Source organism: Anastrepha obliqua, chromosome 4, assembly GCF_027943255.1.
Source record: "Anastrepha obliqua isolate idAnaObli1 chromosome 4, idAnaObli1_1.0, whole genome shotgun sequence".
Classification (NCBI taxonomy): domain Eukaryota; kingdom Metazoa; phylum Arthropoda; class Insecta; order Diptera; family Tephritidae; genus Anastrepha; species Anastrepha obliqua.
In genome coordinates, this window is record NC_072895.1 from 56,460,887 (window position 1) to 56,478,444 (window position 17,558).

General features: G+C 35.0%; 1 protein-coding gene across 3 annotated transcripts in view; it reads right to left on the reverse strand.

Annotated features, from left to right (window-relative positions):
- LOC129244759 (uncharacterized) overlaps positions 1–17,558 on the reverse strand; it is a 101,101-nt gene that overhangs the window by 45,731 nt on the left and 37,812 nt on the right. For 2 of the 3 annotated variants that reach the window (XM_054882583.1, XM_054882582.1), the window contains exon 2: positions 583–645. The exons of the other annotated variant lie outside the window; for it this stretch is intronic. In XM_054882583.1, the coding sequence (XP_054738558.1) occupies positions 583–591 (9 nt within the window). In that variant the 5' untranslated portion in view covers positions 592–645. The remainder of the gene's footprint in view (positions 1–582; positions 646–17,558) is intronic. 3 annotated transcript variants of the gene reach the window in all.

Below are 17,558 nucleotides of genomic sequence, written 5' to 3' on the forward strand. Positions count from 1 at the left end.
ACCCTTCGTAGATTTCTTATGTCTGGAACTCAAATTTACTTTATAAAGGTACGCATCCCTCACGTTTCCGTTTTAAATTAATATTTTCGTAAGAAATCATATACAAAATGTTGGTTTTGAATAACTTTTTTACTGAAATAAAATGATTTTGAGTGATGAACATATTTATTTTGACCTTTACGCGACCCATTACTTATCTGTTTGTGTACTGCAGCTGTCTATTTCACAAGTGACAAATATGATTGGCGTACGAAGCCGAATTTACCAAAATTATAAATCATTCGATAGGATGATTAATTTTGCGCCACCTTATAGTTGCTAACAATTTGAGCAGTTGCCGTCTTAGGACACATATCTACTCTTTAAAAGGTACATTTCGAGGCAACCCAGCAAACGTTAAGTGAGTTATTCTGTTTACAAGAAAAATTATCCGATGGGAAATCATGATGTTAGAAGTGGTTTGAAAGATGACGAGGTGAAAGCGTTTTAACATTTTCGTTTCTACTTCATTAGCTCGCATTGAGATGTTTTGGGGTATGAGTATTTAATTTTAAGCGAAATTTTAAACTTTTTTCTACTTACACAAGCCATTTTCGATGCAGATTTAACAGCAGCAGCACGAAAATGTTAGTTTTTTCTGCTTACCTGTAAGTAAATGAGAAAGAAATTGTATTAATGTTAAAGAGTTTTAGAACATAAATTAAATAAAAGATAGAAATACGATTTTTGCACAAAAAAAATATCTTTAAAAAAATATTTAAAAATAATAAATAAAATAAAATAAAGAGAATATTTTGTGATTTCTATTAATTTTGAAAAAAGTTATAATAACCTATTACCACCGAGTTTTAATTGCAATTAATGCTTAACTACAGTTAAACCCGAATACCCATTGAATTGTTGTTCCGCTGAAGAAGCACGTAAACTCGTTTTCAGACCGGAGTTAACGCACCTTTGTTGACCTACCATACAATTTCATATTATCACTGTCAATTACAAGTGTAAACATTCTTTACAAGATATTATACTTTCAGGCGCTGCTGGAGTCGTAACAAAAAATACAGGAATAATTAAAAAAGTTTTGTGTGGTGCAGATTTCATACAGGAAATTATTTTTCCCTTATTTTTAGCATATGCAAATATGTATAATACATATTTTCTGTCACAATACTTCGAAGGCAGTACGAAAATAGCAAACCGTTAACATTCAATTCTCAGATGACCCTCTTTATATATATAAAAATCCAGGTTGCTCTGGTGGCCGTCTGTTGTCAGCGAAATTGCTAAATTCCAAATGAGGTGGAAATGCTTGATATTTCTGAAACTTCACATAGCTCTTAATGGTTGTTAAGTTTTGGTGAAAATTTGCTATAAGGATGCAAAGCGTGGTATGTAAACGTATCACAAATAAAAACCGGCAGAAACACACACAAATGAAATAACTATGTTATTAATAAGTTATTGCTTTCATTTCTTTTTTTATTATTTTATTTGTTTTCCATGTCATTTTTTATGACACAAATTGTGGTTATTTCGATGATGACGTAGAGAAAATGAACAATAAAGAGAATAAGGGGGCAAATGCATACAAATAAATCTGTGCACATACTTAAATATTTATGTTTATTTAAAGGGAATGTTGGAAGCATAGCAGCACCACTTGTACCATAACCAGAATGTATTCATGCACCATTGCTCCCACATCGCATATTGGGATTTTAGTCAGTCACGCACTCGTACGAGTTGTATTCCTGTGACTTGAAGTGCTTTGATATTTTAATTTCTTTCATTTTATTTTTTCTTTGTTTACTAAACACTTATGTAAATCAATTTTAGTTTCGAAATTTTTGTATAATATTACCCAACTGCACTTTTAGATTCAGCTGCAGAAGTCATCTATTACACCAACTTCTGTTCGAAAAGTAACCGGAACATCGTTTTTAAACGAACCGCGTTGTTAAAATCATTTCGTTTTCTAGACTAGTGCGTCTGTTAGTTGTAAATATGCCACTTTTCGATGATTTGCCTTATTCTGGACGTATATCCCCATGTGTGGCAGACGAAAGCATCAATCAATTTAAGAAAATTTTATTCGAAAATAGTCGTGTGAGTAACGGAGAGATAGCAAGCAAATATTGGATCGCCGATATTAAATCGTTGCGAAGCGTTAAAACGAGTTGAATGAAGCGTGACTAGTGACGAGAGTTTTTTTGTCCTCAAAGTCATCAATTTCTGGGCCCATGAATATGGCATCGTAACACACCAAGCATCATCAGAATGCTGAGTGTCGTAGTTTTGTGTTCTCTGAATTCTTTCTATCACACCAAATACTAAATTAAAAGTATTATAAGAGTATACTGAAGCTTTTGTTGAAGAATGAGCATCACAAGAGATTGAAATTGTAGAGAAAGAGCTCGGGATTTTTTCACCACGTCAATGCATCGTCTCGAAACATCTCATCTTGTAAGCGATACCAGATTAATAGTAGCCGTAAGCATACGGCTAGCTTTTGTTGACAAGTTGCAAAAGAACATTCCAAATCGGTTAACTCAGTCGTTGCAGTGCTGATATAAACTGTCATCGATTCGCAAAACTAAACAACATGATGATTGAGTAAAAAACAATGCAAGCTCCTTCTTGATCGATCACAGTAGTGCCATAATTGAACTGACACCAAGCTTTATATGAGTCGCATTCTACTGGGTTAGTATATACGAGTTGTGTTGTTGATTTGTATGTACCAAAAATCGTCATTTAAATGAGTATCTTTTTCAACGGGTGTACAAAAGTAAAGGGTTTTCCAATAAGACGTGCTATTTTGATATTTAAAGAAAAATGCTGTTTCTTAATATAAATGATCGGATGTTTATTTCATTATAAAGAGGAAGGTATGCCCTTAATAGTGGAAAATAACGTCAGGTAAATGATGACCACGACCACGCTTACAGGACAATATCCTTTTCATGAAATTTTCCATAAAAGAATTGCAAAGTGGCTGCCCTATGTCCTTGATAGCCTCACGAATTCCATCTTTCAGGTCTTGAATCGACCCTGGGCTGTTGGCGTAGACCTTCTCTTTCACGCTCTTCGAGAGTTAACACGGTCCGGAAACTTTTCCCGTAAAAGATCAATGGTTTCGTTGCTTGTGTGGCACGTAGCGCCATCTTGTTGAAAATAAATGTTGTCCAGATCAATACCATCCAATTACGGTCATAAAAAATCGTTAATCATCTCTCGATAGCGGAATCCATTCATTCATAACACCTGCTATTGGAAAACTCTTTATTAATAGCCGCAATATCGCCATTTGCAAGCTCTATATTCAACTGGCATGACGCCGTGTGAGTTTTCATACGACAAAAATTACCACTTTGGGAAGAGCTTTTTGAGACCAGTGAGGTCATAAAAGAGAATTCGTGTACAGTGCCGGATGGTATTCCAAAATCTGCCTATGAAAAGTGATTTGAAGATTGGAAGAAGTATTGAACTATGTGCATTTTCATCACCATGGAGGCCACTTTGAAATGAATGAAATAAATATCAATGAATAACTCAGTTCTTTTCGTTTGTTTTTTTTTTTGACAAACTTAGAGTACTTTTTCAACAGAAGGTATATCCACAAATATTATATGGGAACATACATGTTTTAAAATTATCTCCCCCTTCTGCCACTTAAAACTAAGCGTTTTTCATATCTTCTATAGCCGCTCACTTAACTTCCTCTTCCTTTAATAATTTCTTTTAAGTGCCTCTTTCCATTTTATTCTAATTTAAACCAGTTCTTTTTTAAATGCATCTACTACACGGATTTATATTTCCATTTAATACTTTTGTTTTGAATTACATTTTTAAATCCATACTTGCTTCAATTTAAGTGGCTTGGCACATGTTTTCAAGAATAGTTGTCTTGGAAGCAAAATTCTTCTGCTTCTCAGCGTTCTTTCGCTTTTCCCTTCTCCAGAAGTATGTGCTTGGCGCATGCGTTCTGTGATTTGAATCATTTCACTAGTCAGTATTTCTGTATTTTCGTGAATTGTTTTCTTTTCTCTTTGTTTTTTTTTTTTTTGTTTTGTTTCATTTGATCGCCTGTATAGCACACATCATCGGTAATGTTCCAGTGTCGCTTAATGCCGTTGATATACGCCAAGATCACGTTCCTACCTATCATGAACGTTATTGTTGACGTTAATTTTATTTCTATATTTGTGTACTACACACACATATAATCCTACATCCATACATATGTAAGTAGTTGTGTTTGTTATTGCTATAAAAGTTGTGCGATTAAAAATTATAGTCGCGCAGACGAAGCAATGCTTCGCATAACTTAAGTGACTTAAACTAAACTAAGTAAAGAAAAAAATAATAAAAACGAAAAAATCATGCAAAGCTGAGATGAGACGTGAGGAACTGAAAAGAATATAGTTAAAAGTACTTGTATGTATGCATGTATATGAGTCTAAGCTAGGTAGCAGAGCAAAAAGGTAGCACACGGTCTTAGAAAATTGGATGGAATCCAGGAACAGGCTGAGGCACGTACGACACAAATGCTAAATGCTGAGCGCTCAACACTTCATACTCAGTATTCACTATTAGCTTCTCAAAAGAATAAGCAAAACAAAAACAGCAACAACAAAAGAAGGGGAAAAAATCCAATTGAAAAGAATTGGTTTGGAATGTCTGCATATCTCCATTTCATATCTCGCAAAGCATCTAAAGCATAAATTAGGGATATTTTTGAACTCATGAGTTTGCATTTAACTGCTGTGTGTGTGTGTGTATTTTATAACTTATTCTGCTCTTTCACTTAAGTATTCCACACCATACTTTTGCTTTAGTTTAAACGCAAATCACCAAATAAGATTCTAGAAAAAAAAGAAAAAAAAACACTAAAAAGAAGAAACATTTCCTCACAAGACTCACTTCAATTGGCATTAATACGATTGCCGATCGTTATTACACAGTTTCTTTTACAATTCTCAATTCTTTGGCGATCATAAAACCCCCCTTCTGCATCTTTCACTTTCAATGTGCGCGCATACGGCCGTATACTAAACATATATATGTATGTATGTGTGTGCTTATAAGTACATACTCGAAACGCATGTGCTTGCCTTAAGCGCACCCATTGCATGTTGTTATAAAATGTATCTTTTATCTTCATGCATCAATTAATATTTTTTTCCTAAATTTTTTGCTGAACAAACTTTAATTTCGGCACTTGACTGCAAATTGTTAATGAAATGGGAATATTTTGTGGGCAATGTAGATTTTCATGTGATTGGCGTATAAAGTCAGTTTAATAACCAGTACTGTTAAAAAAAGTACATTTTTCTTTGTAAATGTAGAAAGCCATTCGGACAATTTCGGTACAACCATCTACATATATTACATACTCATACATGTGTACATATATGGAAATCTATAAGAAAAATAATCATAATTTTTATATAAGAAAAACTCGGCATGATTTCGTAAACGCAAACGCCTCACGTAATGCAACAAGCCGTAGCGGTCTGCGAAGAAAATATTTACCAGCCTTCTGAAGAGTGACGTGGGAGTACAGGGCTCAACCTTAAGACATGAGGCGATTCTAGTTTAAATTAGTTCTCAGATTTTAAATCTTCTTGTTAGGCTATATACATAGACATATGTAGATAGATTTGAGGTTTGCACTTCGACCTCATAGTATTCTGTGCCCTCTACTCACCACAGTACCTCATCCAGACTCAGTGCCCTTATTAAACTCAATATAGAGCTGGATGGGAATGAGCGTATGCGTTTTTCTTCTCCACGCTATAACGTTACATTCAAGAAGAAAGTACATTGGAATCTCCTGGTATTGTTCGCAGAAACGACTAAACGACTTTAAAACGCGGATTCAATAAATAAATAAATTTTGTCAAACCAAAAAAAAAAATCTGGAAAAAACTCGGGTCCAAAAAAGACTTATAGCCTTATCTGTAGTAGGTCACAATAGATCGAAATTAGGCACTATTTACTAAAATACCAGTTTCCTCATCTACCTATCGAATAGCAATTTGCGCAATTAACGGTATCATTACGTTTTTCTAGTTTGTGGCTCACAATAAAATCACGGCTATATCTTTCAATACCTCTGACTCAAAACTATAACTTCACAGCTACATATAAATTTCATACAATTCTAGTGCGGAATATATGCACTTCATTTACTAAGGGGATTCCACTTCATTCACTGAGGGAAAATCCAAAGTTTTGCTTCATTTAATTAGTGTGCATATTTCTATTAAAAAATACCAGCTAATATTTCGTTCTCTTACTTTCAGTTAAGAAACTACAATAAGTAAATCACCTTTTAAGATTTTAGTACAGCAGCTGTAAATTTTTCCATGAAAATTAATTTCACAAGTGGAAAGGTGTGCAAAATAAGTAATAATTAAGGGGATTTTTAGTATTGGCGCACTTCTTTAGTATTAAATTTTGTTTTCAATACTCAAAGATAATGGCATTTCAAAAGCATTAGTGCACTCCTTCTTTTAAAAGATCCAACAGGTGATAACGTTGCCAATATTTACAAATTCTTGAAGGACACCGATTCCGACGCAGCTAAAACAACCCTTTAAGCAGCCAACTTAAAGTCTCTGTAGCGCTGCGTTTCTTATAGTTTATGTAATATTTTCTTTTATTATGTAAGCTCCGATAAAATAAATTTAAAAATAAAAATAATTTGCACAATCAAACACTAATCTACTCTATCTAATAATTACGCCTTAGTGGAAATTTGTCTCACTTTCACATAATTATAATTAAGTAGATACATTTATACAGCCCGCGACAATACGATATCACTTCAACATTTTGAGCAGTTTTTTCTGTTATTTTTTCCTCCATAAAACAAATACTTTTTACATGCAAAGTTTATAACACCGTCAGCTCAAAAATCAACGCGAATGAAATATTTTCAAAATATCTCCTATTCGCGGATTGTACAATAGATGGAGAGTTCGGACGACATACGAAGTTAGCAGAATGTTATGACCCACCTACAATCACCATAACAAGTCAACACTGATAAACATGAAACGAAGGGATGGATGTCTGCAGACTCACGGCACTCTGCAGATAACTGGCTTCTGGTCCATAGGAGAACAAAGAGCAAGAGGAGACAGCAAACACTGTATATACTGCCATAGTTGTAATCAACCGGAGAAAAAGGAAACTATTTTCCACTTCCTCTATGAATGCCCGGCCCTATGAAAGACGAGAATGTTAACTCTTGGTAAACCGCTTTTTGAAAACTTCGAAGAGCTGGCTGGTATGGACGTAAAGAACCTTATAATATATGGTTTCTCAATCGCATAGACTGGTGAAAGAATCACGGTATAACTTGTTGGTAGCGAGGATGTGGCAACAAAATGGATTCTTGGAAAATCACCACTTGAATCAGCTTCAAACTCGCACTTCATTATACTAAAAAACAGGATACCAAAAGTTTTTCTTGAAATTATAATTAAATACCATGGAAATGTGTTGAAAAGTTTGTGGACTTTTTCTAATTTTTTTAAACTAAGATTTATAAACTTTTTATTTCATAATATATTTAAAAAAATACAATATACTTTTACAAATAATTAATATTCAAAAATTAAAAAAATAAAGAACCAAGCGAAAAATAGTAAACCTGGTCAAAATGTTGAGACGCTATCGTTTGTCGCCCTTCGTATATTTTTTGTTAAACTTTTTTGTTCCATTTTCTTTGTTAAGTATCGGACCTTATAGCTTCTAAACCCAATAAAATTTAAATATTTATTTTCTCGATGCAATACTTGTAATAGGACGCTGATTCCAATTACGAACTTGTACGATCAAAGTGCAATCAATATACTCGTATGTGCCTAAGAATGTAAGCATATTCAGTGAATCAAAGCACTTATGTTTAAAATGTGTCGAAATAACTGTTGTTGAAATGTATCATATTCAAAGTTTTTATGACAATTTTATTGCAAGCGTAGCAAGAGCTGACATATTTCGGAACCCCCCAGAAAATGCTTACACACGTGCATACATACAAGAGTGCATACGAGAAGACAAATACAAATATCTGTGCATATCTGTATGTGTACTTGTTTATTCTATAAGTGGGCCCATTGCGCTCTCAACCCTTACAACTCAATCCAGCTGTGAATTCTTTTTAAAATGTCGTCAATATTTCTTGAATCGACAAAAAAAAAGTTTTTTTTCTTCTTGAACAACCTAACAAAAAATAAAACAAAGTCAAATCAATAATATATATGTAACTACAAATGCATAAGCAACGTTGTACAATTGAACATTGTGTGCAGCAAGGCGAAAATTAATTTTTTACCAAACAATTTTTTTATTAAACAAAAGGAAAGAGGTTAAGAAAAACATGAGTTGCGAAAAATAATAAAATTTATAGTGAAAAAAATTATGAAAATTTGCAAAACAAAAATCCAGCAATTTTGTATGAATCATGCACGTTGCAGCGGCTACGGCAAACTGCGACAAAAACAACAACAACAAGAACAATAAAAGTAATAACAAAAGCGCAACAGAAAACAATAACAACAACGCGCTTATTGCCAATTCAAAGTTGGTATTACATTTTTCTGCCACCGCCGCCTCTGCTAGAAGAGCCACAAAATAAAGTGCAAAAGTGTAACGAAATAATAAAATTGTAAGTCAAACGCAAGCAGACGGACAAACAGACAGACAGACGGAGAACCAAACCAAAGTCGCTGTCAAAGCCGGCAGGGGGGCAAAGTCAAGCAGCAGGCAAACAAACAAATCGGCCGTCGGACAGGCGACCAGCCAAAGAAGTAAACATTTATGCTTTTCGTTGTTGGCGTTGCCGGCTGTGGCCCATATTGCACGTGGAACTGCGCGCGACGGCCGGTCGGCCTTATGACGCAGTGCGCATGTGTGTCAATATTGCAACAACAATGCTTCCGCGCGCGCTCATCTATCAACTATCACCCCAGTCACCATTCTTCCAACCGCTACAGCCATTTCCTCATTCCTTCACACGTGTAAAGTCTCTTTTGCAGGCTGGCTATACGCGTGCTGCCGACTGCGCATTTTACTTTTGTATGGGAGTAAGTCCATACATACATACATACGTAAATATGTATGTATTTACGGAACTATGATTCCTGCTTCGGATAAGTCCAGGTGTTCGCACACAAGGCACTCAGTTAGTCGAGCGGAGCCCAGTCAACCGCCTTGTGTGCTCCACATACTTCAGCCGACTGTTGATTTGTGCTGCTTGCTGCAATAAATTGTCGCCCAGAAAATTATGTGTTAACATTCTAGTTTATTTACTCATGCCACAAGCTCGCGCCAAAGCTGGAGCAATGGAGCGCTGGAGCTCAAGGCGAATGCTCCCCTTTTTTCCGAAACTCTATTCATTTATTCGTCGATTATTTCCATGTGTATGCAAATATTGTCGTATGCTTTGTTGCAATATTTTCAAATTAATAGATATGTATGTACGTAGGTGAACACACACATAAATATGTATGTATGTAAGTAGTTATACGTAATACCTTTTGCTAGCAAAATTGAGATGAGTCAGCGTACAAGACGTCGTCATACCCAATATCACGGGGCATGCAAAAACACATGCAGACATACATACATACATACATATGTACACAGACTCATACCCGGGCTCGGCGCCTGTGAAGACTCAGCTTATGGCTTATTCAGCGCGCTTAGTTTGTTTTTTTCTTTTTAACTTTTTGGTGTCGTTTTTCTCTATTTAAGTACTCACCGATTTAGACGCTTCATTTCATTTTGATTCATTTTATTTCGCTATGATTAATTTTATTGTATTATATTTTATTTGTCTGCATTGCCATAAATGGCGATTGGGTGGCGTCGGGTGTGGAATATAAATTAGTTCGAATCAATGCTTGTTTAAAAAACTACAAAACAAGCAAATAAAGTTTCGACTTAAAAGTTGATACGAGTCTACACATATGTAAGTAGCGAAGAAAAGTTAATCAGTAAGTCATCGACCAACCGCAAGCTGCATTTCGTAGAATTTCTTCTTCCTTAAATTTTGGGTGTTTTTTTGCAAAAGTTCCCCGAGCTGTGATGTTATGTATTGAAGCCATTATTGTCCACACATATGAAATCACCAATCAGTGATGGTAATACTACTATAATTTTACTTCGAGAGAAGTAATTAGGTATTATATTGGCATTATGTAATATATTATATTTGAATGGTGTGGAATTGTGGATGGTCGGTATATTTTCCCAAGCACTCAGGCAATCTTGCCTATTACACTTAAGGCAGTAAACTTTTCAGATTTGTTTTAAGACTTAAGCAGTTTGTTAGGAGAACGTCCATTTTTGGTATGGCCGACTATCTAAGACTTGAGAAATTCGGACCGCAGCAGAGAAAATGTACCATTCTCATTATCCAAACAAGATGTACCTAGTTATCATCGATGATAGCACCTTAGCTATACCATACATCGTAACCATGCATTGCGCCCCGTAATTAGTCCCAACAGGGTCTCGTAGCTCACTCCTCCTCTGTCTGAGTAGAAATTTTGCTATCACCCTGTCGAGCATTTTCAGGAAACACTTGATTGTTTTGCAAGTGTCAGTACTGCACTAACAATACTCATAAGGCTTATTAGTGACAGCCTTCCAGTATCCGACTGTTCCCGCTATGCTTAGTCCACAGTGTCCCGCAAGAAACTTATGCCACACATGAGTTGAGATAAGATGAATAAGAAAATACCAATCCTCTATATAAATTTGAGCCTTTAATGCTTTTTAATAAACAAATATTTGGTTTAATATCGAAGCAAAACTGCGTTGGACAAAGGCATGTTCAATAACAATGATTCCGGCTAAGATCCTTTACTTCAGTAGAAGTCTCCTAACATTTATAGGCAGCCTCCAATTTTCACAGGTGACCCTGTCTAGAGTAACTAAAGATGACAATTATTTAGAATAGGACGACACTACGGAGAAAGAACAAAAAATTTGGAAATTGTATTAAATGGGAGAACCTTAATGGTATCATACATCATCATCTTTTTCCCGCCTACCGTCTCCAAATGGCAGTTGGTTCTTATGAGAAGCCTCTTATGTCAGAAATGCAGTCGGAAGTTTGCATTTCTTGACGAGGGCGACCGCATTTTGAAGCACCGGAAACACACACAAACATATACGGCTATGCAGGTCGTAATGATTTGAATAATACCGTTTTTCCTGATATGAACTGTACATTGTTGTTGTATGGAGCCTTAAAGTGAGTTTTTGTAGAAACCTGTACTTTATTGTATAACTTGGAAAATTTTGCTAGTAAGCCCAATTAACCTTCAAAGTCACATGTTCATTTTATATACTCGTGCAGTGATCAACCTATGTAAGTAAGTCAACCAACCAACACAAGTCAACTTGAATGACGAATGGTAATAAATATGAATTAAGTATGAATTTTATAAAAAAAAATTACTCAACATCAAACTTATAGGCACAAATTGACGAAAAGTTCACCTAAACCCTATCGACTTATCATATAAATTATTGGTTTTTTTCTTCTATCAAAACTTTTTCCAACAATTAACTGCCACCAGCCAAAGCCAACAAAAGTACCATGAAATGCCATGCATGTACCTATTTGTTTTGACGACACAACAACAAAATATTCGTAGTTAATAAAAGGAATTATTTACCAATTAAATGTGCTTACATATAAGTGACGAAGTAAACAAATTATGTAGTTGAGTGATTTGAAAAAAAAAGAAAAAAAATGCAAAAATACCTATTTTTATATTTATGAACAAGAAAAAATCAACTACATAAACTGTGTGACGATAAAATAAATCAAACTCATGACTTTAATTAGAATTTAATACAATAAATACTATATTTGCCAACATCAACTAAATGGGTGGAGGTATTATTATCTAATTAAGGCTGAAAAACTTGAAGGTAGTTCATCAAGTCGGTTAAATGTGTGTTGAGTAAACATATGTGACTTGATGGATTTTTATTTTAATTATTTTCTTTGGTCAAATATTTAACTAATTGCTGTAGTTGGTAATCAATCTAGTTTGGTACTGCATATTGGTGTATATTAGGAGGGTATTAGTGATGTGGCGCTGATGTGGTTTATGTATGTGTGAAATGTAGTAAAGACTACAGGAAGAACATTACTCGTATTGTCGAAATCACGTAAAAGCTCTTTATTATTTGCGTAAAATGTATGGCATGATCAGTTGACTAATGATCAGGTAGTTCTTATACTTATATACATTTTTTTAAATATTCTGTATTCGGTGTAGGTTTTAAAGGTCCGTAGTATTGAAGATGCATGGAATATGTTTTGAAAATTAATTGGGGGAAGGATTATGAATGGCGGGGAAGGCCTTCAGGTTTTCAGAGTTTTGGCAGACAAATTGAGGCCGGGCACGTGGTGCTGGTACACTTTGTGAAGAAATTTCCATAAAGCTGATCGCTGATCATCAAAAACTAAATATGAAATAGTCACATAGCACTTACATACGTCGTAGTCGCTGCTTAAATTCTAAGGGTCTGAGATATTCAGAATTACTTCTGTTATTTCGCAACAATTGGACATGTCGCCACGACGCTGGAGTGTTAGAACAACAACAACAACATGTTTAGAGTTAGCTCGATTGTAGTCGAAAAAGTTCTTCAAAATTGATGAAGAAGAAGTGTATTGATCGGCATGGGCAACGTTTTGAAAAGCAACAAATTTTCGGGAATTAAAATGTATTTTTACATGCCTGTACTAAAACATGAGAATGAACCCTCGTGTTGTGGCGGTGGTATTTGGAAAAACAAAATTAACAATTTTTGTAGTTTTGATCATACGCATTTTTATCGCTATTAACAACTCACAATCCCTATGCAATATGTATCTATGTATGTATATGGCTAAGAATCGATGTGAACTTAGGGAAATTATATTATAATTTTAAATCCGTTTCTAAAAATTTTAATATACGAATGAAAAATGCTTTTTAAATTGATCCTTTTCGTATATCACCAACACAATTTCAGTTTTTTCATAACAAATCGCTGCCGTGACCCGATTACGTCAGAAAATCAGCTGATTCCTTCAAAATCCCTGAGAATCGATTAACGGCCTGATGTTGATCATACGGAAGCTGCTGCAGTTTGTTGACTCGACGAGCTAATTTAAGATGGAGTAAGGTTCGAATGTTCAAAGCTGGTGGCCGTCATAGCCGAATGGGTTGACGCATGAGTGCAATTGGCTTGTGTTCAGCTTCGAAGTCCGCTTTGGTCACGGAACACCAATGAAAAGCTCCTCATAAAAACAATCTACCATCTATCATTCGGTGACGGCGAAACACTGTAGTTCGCTCTATTTGTGGAACAACATCAAGACGCACATCGCAAATTGGAGGAGGAGTTCGGCCAAATACCTATCAAAGGATGTGCGTGCCAATTATACATACACATATATTCGTACACTCGTATGTAAGTACATACATACATATACGGTTTTGAAGTCGCGTGGTATCAGATGCGATATTTTACAAAGAAAACTTTTTATTTTGTATAATCTTAGTTAGTTTAAAGTTTTGTAGAGTTGCTTTACGTACTTTTGAATATTTGGATGTTAAATAAGTTTTCTATCCGTTTAATTGTCCAAATAGTACATTGAATATACATATATATATGTATATAATATACAGGGTTGGCCATATTAAATTGACCCATTGAGTAATAACTTTTTACTGTAATTTGAAATCTAAGGTTTACGTCAACAAGCCAAAGACACTAGGCGCACTTAAGGCCAATATCCGACGGGAAATAGCCGCCATATCGGCCGAGACGCTGGCCAAAACTATGGAAAACGCCGAAAAACGGGCACATTACGCTATACGAGCTAAGGGCGACCACTTGCGCGATATCATATTCAAAAAGTGATGTAAACGAATCTCCTTGAACTAAATTAAATGTTTTTCACAATGAAACACAAAAAAATGTTTCTTTTTCCATATTTTTTTAATAATCACATGGGTCAGTTTAATATGGCCAACCCTGTATATATATATATATATATATATGTATATATTATATAATTGGCGCGTATACCCTTTTTGGGTGTTTGGCCGAGCTCCTCTTCCTATTTGTGGCGTGAGGCTTGATGTTGTTCCACAAATGGAGGGACCTACAGTTTCAAGCCGACTCTGAATGGCAGATATTTTTATGAGAAGCTTTTTCATGGCAGAAATACACTCGGACGTTTGCCATTACCTGCCGAGAAGCGACCGCTATTAGAAAAAACTTTTCCTGCATTTTGGTCTTTCACCGAGATTCGAACCTACGTTATCTCTGTGAATTCCGAATGGCAGTCACGCACCAACCCATTCGGCTACGGCGGCCGCCATTGAACATTGAATGTTTATATTATACAAAAATTGAGGAAAATTTATGAATTTCATAATTGATATAATTAGCCAGAAATGTGAAAAACCTACGAGATCTGAGAAAAGTTGGATAACAATTTGGATACTCTTAGGCTTTCTAGACTATTCGAAATGTGGCTGCATCGCAATTTTCATATAATAGCACTAATTTATCTTTTAATGCGTAAGCGTCGCCCCCAAAGCGTCAACAATTGGAAGACGAGTTTTAGCTTTAAGTATTCCAAAGATGTTTGAACGGAACACAAGCTATTCACCACTGTCGTAGTGCTACATACACTCTGTTTTATGTGAGCTCATTACCGTCAAAATTTCAACTGCTCCCATCTAGCACTACTTTAGCCACATTGATCGTTCTGATGACTAATGATGAAAGGGGGTTTCAAGTAGATTTGTTTTAGCGTTTGCTTAAGCTTAAATTCTATTGTTATATATATGTACATATATTTTTGGAGCTTCAATGGTATTTCGACCTTTTTAGTAACGAGCAGTCCAGAAGAATCTAAAGAAAGGCAAGTGGTTTGCAATGGACATCATTCATTGATGATCACTTATTAAATAGTTTGCGCATTTTTACCTTATGCTCACTTAGGTATCTATGTATTTCTAACAATTATTCTATTTGAAATTAATTTGTATGCGAATCGCTTACAAAATATTCACCATTCTATTCTAAAACGTGCGTGTAAAAATACTTATAATAATTGCGCTATAGAAATAGGTAGTACAGTCTCACTGATCGTGAAGATCGCAAGTGGCGCGTGCATTGGCCGGCAGCTGGCGTTGAATACAAAGCTTTTAGTTTTTACAAGTATCTACGCGCCTAAGTTAGCTTTGAGTTGTTGTAATTATTAGGCATATTTAGTAATGTAAAATTTAAATTTTGAACACGCTTTGAAAGAATTTTTATAAAGTAATTTAAATACAAACGTAGGTACATAGTAGGTGCGATACGTAATTAAAAATGGCAAACATTTCACAGCACTCAGAACTCAGCAATGATTATCATCGAACTACTAAAGTTTTTAAATAAACATAATAGATACTCGAGAAGTGCGCCCAAAAATTTCCATTGTCAAACTATAAAACAAATTGAGGATGGGTTTGAGTTTAAAGAATTATACCTTGAGTTCCTTTTAATTTCCAAAACAAACAAAAAATAATTTTTTGCTGCATACTTAGTAGACGCCTGTCATATGTCTTAGTCGTCAATCTAATTTGGGTGTGCTTGCTTTTATATGCCTCCCAACCCTAGTATGTATTTATTATTGTAGTTGCCAGCTTTGCTGTAGATATGTATGTATGTATGTCAGTGCATGCATAATATACCCTACCCCACCTTAACCGTAAAAGAACAAATAAGTCGTTCATTCTTTAACTATGCATACATACATACATAAATGTGTATTATCTATCTATCTAGCGTTTGCAACATATGTATGTATGTATATGCGCATATATGTTGGAGTGGATGATTATTTTATAATATTTTCTCCCATAAGTTGTTATTGGTTATATGACTTTTCTATCATTTTATTTTTCTTTACCACGCATTGTTCGAATCGTACCCATCCATTGTAAATTTGTTTACTACGTACATAAGCACATATGTATGTATAGTATTGTATATTTGTATATTTATGGGTATATTAAAAATTAGTTTATCATATGCAAACTTATAGCTTCTTAAATAAGAATTTAGGTTTCTTATAAATATTAAAAGTGGTTATGTGTATGAGTGAATTGCAGGGGAAAATATAATACATCCATATGTACGAATTTGTAACAATAGCAGCGGCTCATTGTCGTTGTTGGCTGCTTAAAGCAGCTGCTCATTTACCTCACGAGTGGAAGGCGCTGAAATGAGCCTCGTTGGTAGTCAGTTTATTTTATGTTCGTCGATGTAGACGTAATTACACCCATCCCTAATTCGTTGAAAGCAGGCTTACAAAAAAGCTTCCATCTATAAGCACCTACCCTGTTGGAAATCTTGTATGGTACAAAAATAATGTCTTTACATATCGCGCGTTTGCTGAAACAACGTCATATTAAAAAAAATCTAACTATCGAGTAAACCGAGTAATTCGAGTAATTTTTCCTGTGAAGTGTGACCAAACATTGCGAAGTCGAACTTCGGCTATTCAGTGTAACCACACTCCTGCAACCAGTACCTCAATTACGGCAAATACGTAATAATCAAAGGGATTGCAGTCCAAGTTTGAAGGTGGCCATAAATTTGGCGGGCAGTTGTAGGAGTGTACATCAAGGGAGGAACTTCAGATGCATCGTGACTGATCATTGACAAAGTTGTAAAGTTGTATTTTTTATAGCAAAACCACTCAATTAGGGCATTTTTCGACGAAAAGCAATGTCAGTATCCAAGTTGTCCTCTGTTCTCGACACATCGTTGCAATAACACATATTACTGATTATATTGTGCTGTTAAACAGGGGAACACTAAAATGTATGTATATTTTATCACTAGTTTTGAGCCTATAGTCACTGCTTCATACTTCGCTGAATGTTTTCCGAAATTACTTCACCGGCCATATAATATTTTCCTAGCCGTTCAATTGCAAGAAAATCAGGTGTGATGAGAAATTTCTATAGACAGTTAATCACATATGATGGGCAGAGTGAACTTTATTGGGACTAACCATCCACCATTGGCATGCCCTCTTTAAATTGCTTATATAGTACATATATCAAAAAGATGACAAATTTCATATGAAATGTCTGCCACTTCTTATACTTAAGGTTTAGTGGTACAGCGATACAAATATTTAGGTTTTTCAATAAGAGCAAAACATAACTCTTGGAAAGCTCAATCGGAAAAAATTGAGTGCAAAAGATCAAGAGTCTTCACTTCTTGAGCTAATTTGTTCTTTTGGGGGTGAGGAGCAATTTCTCGATGCGAAATCCCCTGCAATGTGGGCCTGGAAATTACAAATATGTATTATTTATTTATTTAATAATCCTGAAAATATTACAATTCATACAGATTATGCCGAAAATATGAATACATATAAAGTGATAACAAGTTGAGTTCCCTAAAAGTTCTAAATACAGCAACATTAGTTGCATAATTTGTTCATTTGTTCATTCTCC